General features: G+C 36.7%; 1 protein-coding gene across 1 annotated transcript; it reads right to left on the reverse strand.

Moving 5' to 3' along the window:
* Positions 1–712: 712 nt before the first annotated feature.
* LOC123680332 (ATP-binding cassette sub-family D member 3) lies at positions 713–19,581 on the reverse strand. The gene is made up of 3 exons (XM_045618170.1): positions 19,318–19,581; positions 17,104–17,343; positions 713–3,323 (listed from the first exon to the last, which is right to left on the reverse strand). The coding sequence occupies exons 1-3, from the start codon at positions 19,431–19,433 to the stop codon at positions 1,712–1,714; spliced, it is 1,968 nt and encodes a 655-aa protein (XP_045474126.1). The 5' UTR covers positions 19,434–19,581; the 3' UTR covers positions 713–1,711.
* Between the last annotated feature and the right edge of the window lie 333 nt (positions 19,582–19,914).

Here is a 19,914-nt window from a genome sequence, read left to right on the forward strand (position 1 = left end):
AGGTATCAACCTCGATGTCCTTTCTACAAGTTCATCTTCATTTCTTTCAATGCGACAATGAGGGTTCTTTTGAAGCAAACTTGGGCGCAATTGTAGACAGGATAGGTTTGAAGGATAGAGGGCTCACATTCTTGGGATCTTGAGATCCTCGTTTTAGGCCCATATACCCCAATACCTGTGCCATTTTCTGATTTTGATCTATCGGTATACCATTTGGAGGACTTTTTTTCCAAGAGATTTACGAAGTTTATGGCACTGAAACTGTCGTCGATGACCGTTTCGAAGGTAGTTGAAATAACATCTGAGGGTTTTGCTAAGAGTTTTGAGTCTAATTGATTCAGTTTCAGTATCCTTATGTTTCCCGGACGGAAATTCCCATTTGAGGATATTCTCATTGCTTCCAGCAAGCTACATTTTCTGACATCTAAGTGTAAGGGCGGTAGATCGAGTAGAAACTCAAGCTCTGCTGTGGGGATTGTATGTACAGCTCTCTTGGCACCAATACATACCAGCCTTTGATGCCGGCTGTGTGTTTTTGTCCACCAGGCAAGAGACGCTACACGCTTGAAGATTTGTTTAACCTCTTATTGATAAAAAGGGATAGTAGAGTATATGAAAAATTTTGAAGCTATGCCAATAATGCACTCATGCAGGTAGTCCTGGTTTTTGTCTGAGGATATTCTGATTATTTTGAGGTATAAGTAAGCACAGATTGATTTAAAATTTTTTAATATAAATTCAAAAATAAAATTCTTGACAGATCATTTCTGTCCCACATTGTATTTTGTATAACAAGGAAGATCAAGTTACTAACTTGGTGCGTGTATATTTATAATAGACCAGAACGGATGTGCCACGGAAAACTGATTTGAAGAAAAAAGGTAAGATTTCCAAAAAAACATAAAACACACAACGTCAGTCACAATATTTTTCTAAATTTGAAAACCAAAGTTTTATTCCAAAAAGAATACAATGACCCAACGAAAAAAAAACACTTGTGAAATAATAGCATATTGCACCTTAATACTTTGTTTTTCAGACTATAAATGATTAGCAAAGGACGACACAACGAAGATTTTGAGGACACAAGATTTTATTTAAATTCTTATTCATCCAAAATTGAAGTTTTCGTTTTGATAGATTTTTTCGATAATTCTAAACTTATGTTATATGTATCACATATTGGGAAGCACATAAAACATCAAAATAATTTCATTCAATAGTACAACATAAAAACATAAATCCTTAACAACAGTAAAATGATATTTCTGGGATAGACCTGAATTTCCGAGTCATCAATTCAAGAATAACAATTCTTCTTGTTTTCCTGACAAATTACCAATCATGAATATTCATTGTTCACATATCTCCTCATCAGAATTCCAATAGAATATTTGTAGGTGAGTAAAATGAAATTTTTTTTCAGAAACAATAAAGATAAACATCTGACAGCAATTAAAAAAACCATGGAATTGACTTAATTAGTTTACCAAATGTGAAACAAATCTTTTTGATGGAACTTTCCGTATTTTGAACATGATTCCCATTCATTCAGTGGTAAAAGCCTGAATGAAAAAAAATTCTATGAAAACCAATTTCATATTCAAGGCGATCATTCAGAAATATCATTAACAATCAATTATTCCTAGTTACTTCCGATTTAAATAATACACAATTAATTCACCTAGAAAAATCTCAATACACGTGATCCCTAAGACCCAAACTCCTCAGCTTGGTCTATAGGTTTATAGGTATAACTCCCCCTGCCGTCTAGATGCAGAACAAATTCGTGATGTTTCCACAGTGATTTTCGGTGCGATACAGTCAGTAATGTGATGCCTACATCCCTACAATAACTATACATACTACCCTCAACGTCAACAGATACAGCGCTGGTACACTCGTCCAAAATAGCGAATTGGGGTTTGTGATAGAACAGTCTTGCCATCGCAATCCTTTGTTTCTCCCCACCGCTCAGCACATCCAACCAATCGGCGACAGCGTCCAAACCTCCCTCCCTTTCGAGGAGGTACCCGAGGCACACGAGGTTCAGGTACTCTTCCAGCTGAGCGTCTGTAGTTCCACGCCTTAGAGCCTCAGCTCCCGAGTGGGGATAAGTCAACTGATCCCTCAGACATCCCAAGGTCATGTAAGGCCTTTGCGGGACGTAGAACAGCTTGCCTCGAGGTGGTTTTGTGAGTTCACCACCGAATAGAGGCCACAACTCTCCTAGAACCCTGAAGAGAGATGACTTTCCAGCTCCGTTAGGACCACATACTAGGACGTTCATCCCAGATTTGATCTCGAAGGATATCTCCTTGATCAAGATGTCACCGTTTGGGGTTATCAAAGGAACCTTGTCGAATTTGATCAGGTGGTTCTTGAAGACTATCTTTCCACCGTGTATGTTCAAGTTTTCGGAACCGGGCACCATGGTTCTCTGGTATTTACCTTCGTTCAAGTCCTTCAACACATCCCTCAACTGAGTCATCCTAGCTGTAAAGCCTGCCAGCCTAGACAGCTCACGTCCAGCCAATACCAACCTTCCTATGGCCTCAGCCAACTTGACCAACATCCTGCCGTAGGTGTAGTACAGCCTGGAACGTTCCCCGTGAGTGGAGGAGTAGAGGGGGTGGTTGCAATGGAAGAAGGGTAGGGAGACGGCGAGGAATCCCACAACGCTCGCGAAATACTTGGCTATAAAGTTGTCGGTCACGCCCATAATTATCTTGAACTTCAAGAACTGGTTCAGATGATTCAGCAGCTTGTTGTAACTAGCTATAAGGGTGGTTTTCTCCCTGGAGTTGCCGTTGTAGAAGGCGATCTCCTCAGAGTGGGTGATGAGACGAGAGTTTACGTGTCTAAACTCTCCTTCTAGCTTCTGTTCGCCCGCCGTCAGCTTGGCTGTGGGTTTTCTCAGGTGCGTCAAAAGTGCTCCGGACAGTAGCAGATACCCCAACATCAAACCTGGGGTGCCACCTCCCAGAGTCGTCGACAGCTTGTAAACGTAGATGCCGATGTCCAGGAGTGGCTTGGCGGTGTTGCAGTAGAGGTCTGCCACGCTCTCGCAGAATTTGTCCACGTCGTTGGTGAGGAGTTGGTCGACGTTGGCGATCCTGTTGTCCAAGTTGGCTATCCTGTAATAGGTGAAGTTGGTGAGATATTCATCGTAGAGCCTCTTGGTCATGTTGGTGCGGAGTCTTATCTTCAGGTCGCCGATGGAATATTTGAGTACGTTATTTACAACGGAGATGACTGGTATGGCGACTATCAGCTTCATCAGGCGTTTCTTGAATAGTTCGGCATCTCTCGACACGATGGCGCTGCAAGTATAAGTCAGATTAATATTTTACCTCAAAAATGAAGGATTAACAACAGCATATCAGAATTAAAGAAAATCACTAACAAAATAGGTCAGAAGCTCATTTATATAAGGGTGGGGAAAAAGTAATCTTGGTATTTAGCGCCTTTTTTTTCCAACAAAATATATATCGTTCGTTATTGGTCATATATGATCATACCCATACAATACGGCATTGTAAAGGTGCGAGTGTATACTACTAAGCATTTTTGGCATAGCGATTCATCGGTTCAGTCGAGAAGTATAGAGGTCAAATGAAGAAATTCGACATATTTTACATTTTACCCAAAATGTACCCAAAGGGAAAACGCGTCGAAAGCGACCAAATAAATTTTGGGAACGTCGAAGGACGCTACCACAGAAATTATTACAATATGGTAGGAAGCGAAACACCTAAACGATTATACCACGTCGTCAAGGGTATAGCCACTCAACAATGCGACGTAACTATGGGAAACTCACGGATTTTATTGGTTCATCAGAACGTGAGTTATAAAGGGTGTTTTTTTAAGAGCTATAGAACTTTAAATTGCAATAAAACAACGATGGATTATTCGCTTGACATGAATTTTATTTATCCGCAAGATAATCTTTCTGCATTACATTTTAAATATGATTTCTGGCATATGACTGCCACGTCTGGCTTGGATGTAGTCCAATCTGGAAATCCAATTTTCGATGACTTTTTCCAACATTTGTGGACGTATATCGGCAATAACACGGCGAATGTTGTCTTCCAAATGGTCAAGGGTTTGTGGCTTATCCGCATAGACCAATGACTTTACATAGCCCCACAGAAAGTAGTCTAGCTGTGTTAAATCACAAGATCTTGGAGGCCAATTCACAGGTCCAAAACGTGAAATTAGGCGGTCACCAAACGTGTCTTTCAATAAATCGATTGTGGCACGAGCTGTGTGACATGTTGCGCCGTCTTGTTGGAACCACAGCTCCTGGACATCATGGTTGTTCAATTCAGCAATGAAAAAGTTAGTAATCATGGCTTTATACCGATCACCATTGACTGTAACGTTCTGACCATCATCGTTTTTGAAGAAGTTCGGACCAATGATTCCACCAGCCCATAAAGCGCACCAGTCAGTTTTTCTGGATGTAACGGTGTTTCGACATACACTTGAGGATTAGCTTCACTCCAAATGCGGCAGTTTTGTTTGTTGACGTAGCCATTCAACCAGAAGTGCGCTTCATCGCTAAACAAAATAAAAAGGGACACAGTGCGCGATACGTATTCCGCACAGAACAATTATTTTCGAAATAAAATTGCACTATTTGCAAGCGTTGTTCAGGCGTGAGTCTATTCATGATAAATTGCCAAACCAAACTGAGAATAAATCACTTGACAGCTGTTAAATCGGTCGCCATCTTGAACAGTAATGCCAACTTAAAGTTATATACCTCGAAAAAAAACACCCTATATAATCAGTTATAATATCACAAGAGCAAAGACAATATTCGATTATACACCTATTCAAGAGAAGTAGTTCGCGAAACATCACGAGAGCGCAGCTCGAGTGGTGTTTCGCGAACTATGTCGAGTGAAGAGGTTCCTATAATAGTCTATATTGTCTATGCTCGAGTTGGTATTCGTAACGATTATATAACGAATAATATTAATAAACTGCATTTTGATAATTCAATGACATTTCACTGACTTTAATTTTTTTGGCGAAAGTCCAAGAATGTTACTATGGAAATTATCACAAATATGGCAGAAGGCACCAAAACGATTATACCACGTCGTCAAGGGTATATCCACTTATCAATAATTTTTTTTATAATTTTTTTTTTTTTTTTTGTTACAATGATAACCAAATTATACTACAATCTGTAAATCAAAGAACTTTTTTCCGAATAATGGAAATCCCATAGCTTCACAAGAGTATTGGAACAATACTCCTTAACTATGGGAAATGTACAGATTCTATTGGTTCATCAAAACATGAGTTATATAATATGTATTATATATTTTCAAAAAAAAGTTTTTAGAATTCAATAATTACAATTGAACCATTGTTCAATTTTGTTGTTTCGCACTCCATCCAAGAAAATCTTCGAATAACGGAATATTTCCACTGTTAACATAATGGTTAAGACTGCTTTAATTTCTCATCCAGTTTAATCTATAAAATTACAAAAGAAATCAAGAAATTAATATTCGACAATTTAGTGGCCGAAGGTTATGCAAACAAATACCATTAATTTCTCATTGACTATTTATTGCATGCTCATTATCGAAATACAAACATCATGTTACGTGATAGTCATTTAAGTATATTCATTAACAAAGCTCTAAGCATTGAAGAACTGAAATCGATGAGTCCCATGGATCGAAATAAAATGAAAAAATCATAAAAAACTTTTCAAAGATTTATGGACACAATTGAATAAAATAGATGAATCACCGGAAACATTACCAGATTGAAGTAACTAGTTTCAAAGGTGAAAAAATTATGTCCTTCAATAAATTAGAATAATTTCGATTTTCATGAAACAAAAGGAAAATTTGTATGATATGATTGTTTGTCTCTAATCAGTAATAACTGTACATACATCTGCATAATTATTAACGCGCCAACAATTCATCTACGATATGCCATAAATTCCAAGCAATTTAATATTTTAATCATTCGGTCTAACATCAAATTTCGCAGTTCCAAAACGTTTTGTAAAAATGTCACAGGGGGTTAAAATATTTTCTCATCAATTTTCCCTGTATAGGTAAAAACGTCCAGCGACTACAGTGTTTAAGTTGTGATTACTTCAGCAGGTAACAGATAGTAAAGGTGTATAAAATATGTAGTACCTTAAAGTATAAAGCTCAATTTTTGTTTATATTTTCTTCGAGATAACTTTAGAAATCTTGTCATCCATTGCCTCACACTTATGACAGTTGCTACCACCAGCCAGACACCCCTAAACTTGAATGAATTAGGTATAATTGTTATTTCGTTTCAGTATAAAAGCTAAATTTTGTAAATATTACTTGGGGACCTATAAAAAAATGTTACCACAATAGCCACACAGTTTTAGTGGTTTTTTCATCTTGCCAGATACATTGAAAGTCTGCTGGTTAGTCGATTGCTATCTTTTAAGGTATCCATTAAAGAAAAACAGCGGACTTTCAACGTGCCTGGCAAGATTTACAAATAATAAAACTGTATGGCTATTGAGGTAACATTTTGTTATAAATCCCCAAGAAACCTATATACAATTTGGCTTTTATAGAAATCCAACTACTCTTATGAGATGTTATCAAGCGTGGTTTGATAATGCCCAAAATCGAAGAAGAGTAGGCACCGGACCTCGAAGGGACACAAATGAAGTTCAAGATCGACGTCTAAGACTTTAGGCCATTAGAGATCGATTTGCGACAACTCGATCTTTGGCTGATGAGTGGTTAGGAGAACAAGGCCATCCTGTAACTGTCCGGATAAGGTCTTTTTTGGACTGCAGCATTATCGATCCCATCTTGAGTTACCTCTGACGGTTGGGTATCACCGGCAACAATTACAGTGGTGCAGAGAACGTCAACATTGGAATGTGTAATGGCATCAGGTCATTTTTTCTGATGAATCTCGATTCTCCATGGGTGCATATAATGGCCGAAAAAAAGTTAGACGACGTAGGAGAGAAAGACGTGAACCTCAGTTTGATGTTGAGCATCAGGTACACTGGACAGTAGGCGGTATGGTATGGGGTGCTAATGCACATGCAAGCAAGTCACCTTTAGTCTTTATTCCAGGTAATATGACAGCGTTGCGTTACCTTCAAGAAATAGTGGAGCCATATGTTCTCCCTTACCCCAACCGTCTCGAGAATTCAATATTTCAGCAAGGTCCGACCTCATGTTGCCAGAGTTTATATAAATTTTTTCGAAACGACCCATGTGAATCTTTTTCCATGGCCGCCCAGATCTCCCGATCTTTCGCCCATAGAGCATCTTTGGGACATCATGAGTAAAAGGTTTGGAAATTTACCCCAGCCCCCACGGACTTTGGCGGCTCTGAGACATGAAGTACTGGTAGCTTGGGATAGTATCCCTCAAGAAGAAATAGACCATCTTATTGCATCAATGCCGATACGTGTTGGGGAGTGTATGGATAATCGCGGTGGACAAACACATTATTAACAAATTCATTATAAAAAATTTTAAACCCTTAGTTTTTTCTCCAAATTACAATCATTTATTTCATGCTATTCTATATATATTTTACCAAAAAAATAAAATAAAATTTAAGCGGCTCCTTCTGGGTGTTGCAGTTTCTTTGTCAGTTAGTATATTTTACACACCTTTACTACCTGTTACTTACCGACATCCACATCCCAAACTCTATAGTCGCTGGTCATCTTAACCTTTGTAGTGTGTAGGGGACATGCACAGAAAAACTTTCAGCTTTTATAAAATAACGGGGTTTTGGCCTTGCCGTCATGGAATCTTGGGTTATTTCAACTATTATTGTAGATGGAGCAGAGTTTGAATAGCTCATAGCTCTTATCAAACGATTGCTTTGCTTGCATAGTGTTTTCTTAATCAAAAAAGCATCAACACATTAAATTCGTGGCTGTGCCATATGTGACGTGATATTTACTTTATTGAGGCTTATCCAAATCGCCAGATGAGTTCGCCTCATAATATGTTTGGAAGAATTGCAAGATTGCGTGATACCGATTCATTTATCAAACAATGCCATTCATTCGAAAGACCAAGGTCGGTTTCTACTCCTGAAAAAAATCTTCTACACCTCTGAAACCACACACATCGCCGAAATTCTAAGACCCCATACGTTTGTCAAAATGGATCACTAAAGATAAGTCAAGAAGAACAAAGTACATTTAATTAGTTTATGTAACCAATTCAATCTTAACTGAAAAAGAAAAATATTTACAAGATGGCGGTGCTAGTATTAAATCCATATGATTTTTAGTTAGTACCAACCTTCAAACGATACGTGTCAAAATTTGACAGCAGTCCGACCATTAGTTTATGAGATATTACGTTGTGAGTGTAGCTACTTTTGTTATTTGAAAAATAAGGAAAAAACAGAATTTTGCTGATAGAAGGAAAAAAATTCAGTTGAAGCAAAAAAGCTAAATCTTGGCTTGATGAAGAGTTTCCGGGGTCTGCACCAAAATCAACCATTATTGATTGGTATGCTAAGTTTAAATATGGTGAAATGAGCACCGAAGACGGCGAACGCAATGGACGCCCAAAATAGGCTGTCACCGACGAAAAAATCAAAAAAAGTTCACAAAATAATTTTGAATGACCGTAAAGTGTAGTTGATCGAGATAGCAGATATTGTGAAGATATCATCTGAACGTGTACATCATATTTCAATCACAAGTCAATCATGAATTGTACATCAGAAAGCTGTGTGCAAAATGGGTGCCGCGCGAGCTCACAATCGATCAAAAGCAACAACGTGTTAATGATTATGAGCAGTGTTTGAAGCTGTTTAAGTGCAATAAACCTGAATTTTTGCGTCGATATGTGATAATGTATGATACATGGCTCCATCATTTCTCTCCGGAGTCCAATCGACAGTCAGCTGAGTGGACTGCACACGATGAACCGAATCCAAAGCGAGGAAAAACACAGCAGTATGCTGGCAAGGTTATGGCAACAGTATTTTGGGATGGGCAAGGTATAATATTATTTATTGACTACCTCCAAAAGGGCCAGACCATCAACAGCGATGATTATATAGCGTTATTGGATCGTTTAAAGGATGAAATCGTTTAGAAACGGCCCCATTTGAAGAAAAAAGGTGCTGTTTCATCGAGACAATACGCCGTGTCACAAATCAATGAAAACAATGGCAAAATTGGATGAATTGGGCTGCGAATTGCTTCTGCATCCACCGTATTCGCCAGATCTGTCCCCAGCGACTTTTTCCTGTTATCAGACCTCAAAAGAATGCTCGCTAGAAAGAAATTTAGCGCCAATGAAGAAGTAATCGCCGAAACTTACGCCTATTTTGAAGCGAAAGACAAATCGTACAACAAAAATGGTATCGAAAAGTTGGAAGATCGCTATAATCGCTGTATCGCCCTCGAAGGCAACTATGTTGAATAATAAAATCGAATTTTGCCTAAAAAATGTGTTTTACTATGGTAGACCGAAGACTTTTCAATTGGCCTATTAGCACATGTGAAAAAAATAAAGATTAAATGGACAAAAACCATCCATGATGAATATTCGTTTTACAATTCACGACAGGCATCCAAGAATTTTGGCGGTATGTGTATTACTTGCTTGCCCATAATTATCGAGACAATTTTTTCAATTTATTCTGGTCCATAATATGTTTTTCACTCTTTTTTGATACTATGTATATCTTAATGCTGAGAAGAATTCGAAACGAGAAGTCTTTCAAGAGTTGCTTGATAACAAAAATAGATGTAGGAATTTTTATTTTCGCTAAGTTTTTATTCGAACTATCAAATTGAATTTTTATGTGGAAGGGTTATCGAGGGTCAAATTACAAAGCAAGGAAAAAGAATATTGGACATGCCCTCAGGAGAAGCGCTAACCGTAGACACATGTTTCGGGCTTTCTTGCTTTGTAATTTGACCCTCGATAACCTTTCCACATATCTTTACCAGGACTAGGTTTTCACGGGTTTTCGGGTTGTTGCCCGAAAACCCATTGGGTCTTCCTGCGGAAACCACAAATGGACGGCCGGCTTCTGTTGTGGACTCCGTTTGTTTGTTGTTTTTCTTCAAGTGTTGCTCATCTAACACTTTTTCACCGTACTGATGAGGGCCGAAAGCCCGAAACACGTGTCTACGGTTAGCGCTTCTCCTGAGGGCATGTCCAATATTCTTTTTCCTTGCTTTGAATTTCTATATTTTCCACAATACGAATTTCTGGATTTTTCTGGTGGGATTAGATGCCCTTATATTATATTACTCACGAAAATATACGCGATGCTTCTGCGATGAAAAAACAAGTCGATCAAATTATACATTGTGATTTCAATAATTCCAATGTCGTCCAGTAAACCAATAAATCAAGCTACAACGGAAAAATCCTAATTCCTCGCATTACGTCGAAAATATACTGCTAATACTCGTCTGACGTTTTTTAAACCTGTTTATGATGCGGAGAAATTAGAGAGAGGTACAAATCGCGACATTATTTTCCTGTGTTGATCAACAATTTTCAATCAACGCACTCCAATTAGGTACAAGGCACAGGTATACAATTCCGGTAATGGTAATGAGGACTGTTATCTTGTTCCTTATCCAGCAAATAAGGAACCGCACGAATTTTTTATCTCTTTCGTGATAATAGAGACGTGCTGGACGAAATAGAATCCATCGTAGTGCAACCAAATAGATTGCATTCGGAAATTCTGTTCGATATGGCCTCGACAAGAATTGGAATAAATGAGAAATAAGGAAAACACTGACGAGAAAGCAGGAGCTTTTTGAGAGCTCGATCATTAATGTGTCAATTGCGCCCTTGGAAACCATATAACTGTATATAAGGATATGTAGCCTCCAAGGGCGCAACAGGCGTATGAATGACCAGGGTTCGGAAGATTCTGACTTTCCTAATGTTCTTCTCGATATACTGTTCAATATATACAGGGTGGCCATTTGAAAACGAAACAGACGAGATTACAGACGAAATAAAGTTTTTCGATAGAAATGCTCGGACAGGTCGATTTCTGTTTCGAGGGGGACAACTCAAGATGTAGGTTACGGACGCATAGCGCTTCAACCCTTGCTACTACAACCCTCACCCCCAAATTTTGAATAGGGAAGATGGGGTGAGTGATACCTCATTTGAAAGGTATTTTTATACTGATTTCAGCACAGTAATTGTTTTTTCATTTTATGCATTAGTTCTCGAAATATTCTTAACTTAGTATTTGAAAATGAAGTAGTGTTTTCATGGCACTTGTAGTAATCGACATTTTGAGCTTCAAAACAACTATGACTATGGCTTCCTTCCTAACTAACTAACGCATGAATATTTCGAGAACTAATGCATAAAATGAAAAAACAATTACTGTGCTGAAATCAGTATAAAAATACCTTTAAATTGAGGTATCACTCACCCCATCTTCCCTATTCAAAAATTGGGGGTGGGGGTTGTAGCAGCAAGGGTTGAAGCGCTATGCGTCCGTAACCTACATCTTAAGTTGTCCCCCTCGAAACAGAAATCGACCTGTCTGAGCATTTCTATCGAAAAACTTTATTTCGTCTGTAATCTCTTCTGTTTCGTTTTCAAATGGCCACCTTGTATATATAAACAAAGGGTTTTCGAAAAGGACTGATACAATTCTAAATGGTATTAATGGCAACACTGTGTATTTTTTTTGACATACCTTATGTCATTTGTGTTCGGTAGGTTGAGCCATCGTGGAAAGATATACGTTGTAGCATTTCATTTACTACATAGGCGTACAACTTTGCTTTCGCCGTTTTTTTTTTCAAAAATTCGAGGCTTTATTGTAAAAACAAAAAAAACAAAAAACCCTTGATAGACATTTATGATTTCGGGCAGCGTACGAATCCCGCGTTGAAAAAACTGGTCAACTTTTGAAGCGATCCACAAATGGATACAATTTTTGACTTCTTCATAAGACTGGAAGTGTGCCATTGATCAAAACAAGTGATAGTTGCAACGTGAGGAGAATATGGCAAGTATGTCTTGTCTTTTCGCAGCATGGGGTCGAGCATTGTCATTCTGTAAAATCACTCTAGCATGTCTCTCGTTGTATTGCGGCCGTTTATAGTTCAATGCTCGGCTCAAACGCATTAATTGCGTTCGATAACGATCGCCTGGGATTGTTTCAGTCGGTGTTAACAACTCATAATACACTACGGCAAGCTGGTTCCATAATTTACCGAGCATGAGGTTGGAACCGTGAATATTCGGTTTGGTCGTCGACGTGGAAGCATGGCCGGGATATCCCCATGATTTTCTGCGGTTGGGATTATCGTAATGAGCCCATTCTTCAACTCCACTCACAATGCGATGCAGAAATATCTTCCGTTTTTACAAGCAGCTGCTCACAAGCGAACAAACGCCGTTCAACATCTATCGGCTAAATCATTCCCATGACTTTCAGGCGTTTTGAAATGACTTGTTGCGTCACTCCCAATGATCCAGCCTTTTCTTCTTTCGTTTGACATGATATTGATCAAGTAATGCCTCCAATTCTGCATTTTCTAAAACCTGCTCTCTTCCACCGTCATGTTAGGCTTCGACGTCAAAATCACCGTTCTTGAAGCGTTGAAACCACTCTCGGCACGTTCTTTCACTAATAGCGGTCTCATCATAGGTATTTTAGAGCATTAGATGAGCCTCGGCCGCAGATTTCTTCATATTAAAGCAGAAAATTGAAACCCATTCAAATGACGAGAATTTGGCTCGTAAGCTGACATGTTTAATGGAGAATAACTTTGTGTTGCAGACACAAATCGAGTAATATTTCGATGGCGTTATAATTAAAAATACCTGAGCTGCCTACAACCATCTATTGCCAAACGGCAAATCAGAATTTCATTAACAATATGAGCATGAAATAAAAATTGGGCATTAGAAATGAAAAAACTCCCCTCTATATAACTTTCATGTAAGTTCGGAAATGAGCGCCCCCTCCTTGAAGAAATCCTGGATCCACCCCTGGTTTAATGGAATTTTTTTTTTTATTTCTCGTTGAAATATTACGGTAATACACATGTATTAAAAAAAAAGGAATTCAATCGAAAAGTTATCGTATATTTGAAAACGAAATTGTAACGAAATGTCACACCAGGTGTTCAAAAAGTCGGAATAGTTATTTATAATACAAGTGCAAAAGGCATTGATATTCTTCCACGAGTTCAAAATTCAAAAACGAGCCACGAAGTGGCGAGTTTTGGAATGAACGAGTGGTAGAATGAGCCTTCTGTACGAGTATTATACATTATTTTCTCTAATTCATTGCCTTTTCATTGAAATTAATGAAATATTTCCATAAATATAATTTAGTGATTTTTGCATTGAAAAATGTTGGTTGGCAGAACTGATTTATTTAAGGCAATTTGATGAATTGACAGATAAAGCCGTAGCGGAAAGTTCGGAGTGCCAACATAGAATAATAAAATATAACCATGAAAACTGTGCGTTTCTGATATATTCTCGCACGATTTTGTTCTACAAGATGTGGAAGAATGAACGGAATAACCACAGAATTAGAGAAAAACTATTATATGACATGTCTTATAGGAAATTAGGAGAAAAATCGATCTATGTCAGTTTTCCATTTCTTCTGAAAAATTCGTCGGGATCGATATCTGGATTGATGACCGCTATGTCATCCATAACAATACTTTTTAGGAGACATGAAATATATGAGACTGTTCGCAAAACCTATCAACTTGTGGCCAAGAAGGGCCGGATTTTTTTTGGGGGGGCCAAAATAAATCAAAATTATAGTTCTGCTAATCTTGTATTTATTTTAGTCTTAGCATGTCAAATTTTGGGGGGGCGGGGAAGGCAGAATTTTAGGATGGGCCCGGGCCCCATTCTGGCCCCCCTAGGGTCGCCACTGATTTTAATCTTATAATTTTTTTTTATTTACGTCGAAACTTTGCATGGATAAATAAATCGCAGCGTGATTGCATCACGAATCTGATGATCGTGTCAAAAGTACAAACTCCAAGTGTCTAATTCATTCAGACATGCATTTGCTCAATTAGAGTTATATATCTCATTCTTTCTCTTATACACCATTAATTTTTATTCGATCAATATTCCACATCATGAACAATGACCACTACGTCTATGGGGCTTCGATTCAATTTGCCACTATTAAAATTTAATCTTTACGGTTGTTGTAGTGCAAAAAGCGAATTTAACGATATTTTTTCGATTGATATAAGGCATTACCTAATCATATCATACGCCTACAACTAATTTTACATGCAACGAATTGTTTCTGATCATTTTTGACATATACCTCAACGAAAAAAAATTACACTGCACAGAAAATTATAGAAAATGCTCAATTCTTCGCTACACAAAAGGTTTCAAACAGAAATAATGCCAGATGCACCGTTTTAAGTGATTTTTTTCTCATACTATGACATTGCAAAGATAAATTAATCCTAAAAACATGAAAGATGAAAGTATTTCAAGATTAGGGATTCACGGCTTGGCTTGATTTTCAAGCTACTTGGCTTGAGCTTGACTCGATTTCAAGTCAAGTAATAGATTTTCAATCTCAACTCAAGTATTTATTTATCAAGAACTTGAATCATATCAAGCTACTTGAGTTGTAGCAATTTTATTGTGTAGTGTCACATAAATAAAAAATGATGAAATGAGAAGGAGCCTTGCAAAAAACACTTTTATTTATTTGAAAAACCGGAAATATCCAACTTTTTTGAAATAAAATATAAATTAAATCACTATAAATCATAACAAAATGAAAAATAATAAAAAAATAAAGTTTCTTAATATTGAGAAACCCACAGGCTTTGTTTTATTCCATAATTTTCCATCCAGGATCTAAGACACATGAGGCATCTTATAGATCTGTCGCCTAACCTATTGCGGGTTTTGTTACTATAAGAGCAGCTCGAGAAAATTCTCAGGAGCTGAAGATGCTGGGGTTGATAAAAATACTCGGCCATTTGGCCAAGTTTGGAAAGATATTTCTGAAACTACCAAAATCTACCAATATATTTCATATAAATGTGAGAAATCTACTGATAAAGTCACACTGGCGAATGCTTCAGTCTCTCGGCGCTCGAGGAATCCCCTTATTTAGTCTAAGCGCGCTTGAAATTGCAGAAATATATGCCGTGCGACGCGTGCATATCAAGCTCAAGTAATATCAAGTATCATGATATCAAGCCGAGCAATAGATATATAAAATCAAGTCAAATCAAGCTCAAGTATGTAATTTTTCACGAGCTTGATTTTCGAGTCAAGTAGTTGGTTGAAATGTCAAGTTACTTGGCTTGATTGGAACATAGAGACATGACATGACATGAATTTAATTTATTCTTCAATACTTGCGTGCGGGAAAATCCGCTGCTATTTCTTTTCCGCACGCATATGCGTGCGGGAAAGTGGTTTTTACCGCACTGAGAGGGAAAGTGACTCTTTTTGACTCAAAATGCGTGTGGGAAAAGAGTTGAAAGTGCACACATGTGGAAAAATATTTTTACGAAAAAATATAACATTCAATAGTTGTTCCTAGTTGAGACATTCTTGAATAACACAATTTTTGCTACAGAAAACTATGGTTTATTGACCCATCAAATCTTACACGATTGTTGAAAAACTACAACATTCTTATTAGTACGGAATAAAAAATAACACGGCTGTTTCAAAGTTCAATCACCGAGTTCATATTTTTTATGATTTACGAATCAGAGAACGGATAAACAATAAGGATATTAAAGGTCCCTTTATATGATATTATCGAACTTTCTCGAACTGAATGACCATTGTTAAGAATGAATAAATTTTTTTTGAATAAATTTTCCATTGAATTCGAAAAATTGATATAATCTATGCACTAAAATATATTTCAATTACAAATGGTTTATAGATAGAAAAATTGTATGAGAGCACCTGTCAGCAGTTTTTCCGAGTTTACTCGCGCCAGAACGTGACAGCTATGGTCACCAAGTACCTATGATAACAAGTAATTATGGCATCATGAAATAGTCTTGTCAAATACCATTCGGGCATTTAATTTTTCCAGTGCAAAATCGAAAAAACAATGCCAAGTAACATTTTTTTCAACAAAAAGAATTCATGCAGGTCTCAGAGAAATAAACATAGATAGAGGGAGTATATGTCATTTTCAGTAAGCAAATTTTGTTCCCAACATGAACTATCAAATTTGACATGAAGCGCGCGGAAATGGGAACATATTAGTGTTACGATATTTTACTCAATTCGCGAGTTTCTCCACAAAGAACGCATTTCTTATGTCCCATAGTGAATCAACGTTTCATATTACCTCAAAATATATTGAAATGAATACCTAAATATATCAGAAATTCAGAAAACAAACTTCGAGCGCACCAAATGACGTAAAACAACCGATGACACTAGGAGAGCAAAAGTTGCCAAACCTAGGATTTCAACAGGTAGATACAGAAAATAATGAATATTCCGCATACTATAAATTCGACAATTAGGAAATATATCGGATTCCAAATATTCAAATTTGCATATTTAATTGGGAATCACTCAAATAAATATATTTCATTCAATATAATATACATTCATAATGATATAGTAAAATTGTGAATTTGAAAACATATCACAATCCGACAAGGTATACTAACCATGTTGGGGACATAAATGTGTACACTTTTGTTTAGTTTTTCACAACATATTGTATAGAATATTCCAACGTATACGTTTTTGAATTTTTTCAAGCCATTAGTTATATTATTTTTAAAAGAAAAATTAAAGTTAAGATGAAGAATTTATCATGTTGAATATTTCTTAAGAGTGCATATATAGAATAACAATTACAAGCTTAGTGCAGTATTTAGTGTTAGTCGAAAAAAAATGTGGAAAGCCCTGATCAAGTCAGGAGCTTTTGAGCGTTCGTTCATTCATGATCCAATTGCTCCCCTTGGAGACCACATATACCAATGTGTATTCAGTATTTTCCCCATTTTTTTACGACGAGAGATTTTCCTACTTCTCGAAAATTAGGAGTCAAATTTCCACTCATTTCCCTTCAACTCACCTTTCAATTTTCGTGCCATTGTTGATCAGCCATATATCACACGCGGATCTTGCCACCAAACTCATAGCCACCAATACCATCAAAAACGATTCTTTGGTGGTTATTCCAGGTATCACAATTTTCAAAAGCTGCCCCAACTGTTTAAAAAATTTCCTATCGACCTGAACTTTCACAGTGGGACTCGTCTTTTCGGCAATGAGGTACTTCACGTCCTCTTCCTTGTTTTTCGTCTTCTTCTTGCTGTAAAATTTTACATTAATGTAGATTTGTCGAATAGACTTATATACAGGGTGGTAACCTAGACTATTAAGGTGAACGAAAGGTTCGATTTTATTGAAAATTCGGTTTCTAGGGTAGAAACCACTGCTCTATCGTTCTAAAATATTTTCAGCACTACAGTGTTGCCGCTTATATCAGAAAAACTTCGAGGTTTAAAAAAAAACAACCTGTACATTATTACTTTTTTCGGTTTGCAGTACCCTCTTGATTATTCATGTATAAACTTCTTTGTTCCTAACTGTAGCGGTTTTCGAGTAATCGATTGTTTTACTTCTTTTTTTTTTGGAAAAACATAGCTTCAATTGAACATTCATTGAAAGCCAGAATTTAGGGTATGAACTACCAATATCCAGTGTATCATTCAGGTGTAATAAAATAGGTCCCTAATCATACAGAGTTGTTGGAAATCACGGGCTTCAACGAGACATATTGAAATGGCAAAAAGTGTGTTTTTTCAAATGGAATTTCCTTTCAGAAGATATAACATGTTTTTATTCTAAATTATAAGTTTTCATCTCAATGGCAATATCAAACTAAATTTGTTTTATAACTGCTGGCAAAGTTATGACATCCGTATTTAGGACAAGCGTGGTATATTGTTCATTGACTACCTATTATACAAGAAGCACATGGCTCAATGTGGATAACCGCAAGATGAAGACTTTACAGAGTGCACTCAACAAAACAATGCCATGCCATAAAGATAATAAAGAAGCAGATGTTCATCCAAATGGCGAAATAAGAATAATATTGGAAGGACATTGTGAAGAATGTGAAGAAAGTGTTGCACAAAAGATACGCAGGAATTTTTGTCCAAATATATTCGGCCTTTTCGTGTGAAAACATTACAAAAACATTTACGGACTAAAAATTACCTGACTTTGACACTAAAAATGAAACAACTATAGATATATAATGAGTATAAATGCATATACAGAGTGTCCCGAAATCAAGGTGTATAATATAGGTACAATTTCAATATTCTCTAGTCTCCTAGTCTCCAGTATTCTTAAAATGACCTTTAGTGTATACTGCATAGCATTCTACAAGTGATCTGAAGATAGTGTTTCGTTTAGATCAAAATTTTTCTAAATTACACTGTCTGTCTTAAAGGCCTGAGACTATACCCAGAGGTGCATTTCAGAACCAATATTTACTTGAACAATTAACAATAGCTTTTCGTTTATTATTTCCAATAATAAAGCTTTGTGATCTTTCAAGGAATATAGAACATGAAGATACATATAATATTACATATATTTGATTTAAGGCTTTATAGATGGATTATTTTATCAATTATCTATTCATTGTCCCACAGAACAATAATGAATTGATAAACATTATAATTTCATTTCGAATATTTGTTTTCGCTTGAATGTGAATTCATCGTGTAAAATCATTATTTAAATGATTACAAATTGCTGAAATTCCTGCTCATCAACCGAGAAAATCAGCAAACACTTCTAATCAAACAAGATAAAACAGTGTTGTGTAATAGTTTGAGGTGAAAGTGGAAGTATTAGTTCTATAATACCTACATACTGCCACTTTAAACTTTTACTTTCATTCAAATCTAATGCGCTCTCATTTTTTTTCTATTTTCTCAAATTGGAATTTGTTCGTTTCTAACAAGAACACCGAGATCAATTGGTCTTATTCGCCAGGCGTGACTTGTATGTATAATTAATTATTTCCCTGATCCGAGACGAAGGACCAATAAATTGAAACAAAATTAAAACATTCCTAGATAATATAGGTGGGTAATTATTTTTCGACTAATAGTTACAACTTGAATCATGCTGAACAGGGGCAACCTTGAAGTTTTATGGATTTCCGACTTCCTTTTATCGAGTTACAATTATAAACAAATGGATCAACTGAGAGTGGGGCTATATCCCCTAATAATCCTATAGAAAATCTTCAAAATTTCCTCACATATCATTGCCAATTCGCTTCTTCCTTCTGTTTGCCAAAATCCACAATAGTGTTGAGACACCGGCTGCAGCAATGACACAATTTTTATTTGCATATTTACTCAAACTTGGTGCCATCACTAACACATTGTTTAGTTCAGATGAAGAGAACAGAGCACCGACTGCTGGTGTCGATTAATTATTGTTACCACAATGGGTTCAGCGTCTGCAGCAGGTAACACTCGACAACCAACACCAAACCAAGTAAACTAAAATACTGACAAGCGACAGCTGATCAGTAAATGTTTAGCTGTCAGGGACGACGCTGTACCATTTCTGCGCGACAATGAAATAGAATCTACACGCATGTTGACCAGAGGCGTAACTTGAGGAAGGTGAAATTTATTTTGAAATATTAAAAAGCATGTTTTGGTGGATTCTTCGCAATTTTGTTTCAAATGTATTTTATTGGAAGGAGTTGAGATAATCATAGAAATAGAATAGATTTAGAGATATGAAAGCAAACACAATTCGGACATATGACATTTGATATTTTCATTAATTTTGGGTCGAAATTCATGAAATTTATCGCATATTTTTCTATTTGAAATTCGACAAC

This window comes from Harmonia axyridis, chromosome 5 (assembly GCF_914767665.1).
Source record: "Harmonia axyridis chromosome 5, icHarAxyr1.1, whole genome shotgun sequence".
NCBI lineage: Eukaryota > Metazoa > Arthropoda > Insecta > Coleoptera > Coccinellidae > Harmonia > Harmonia axyridis.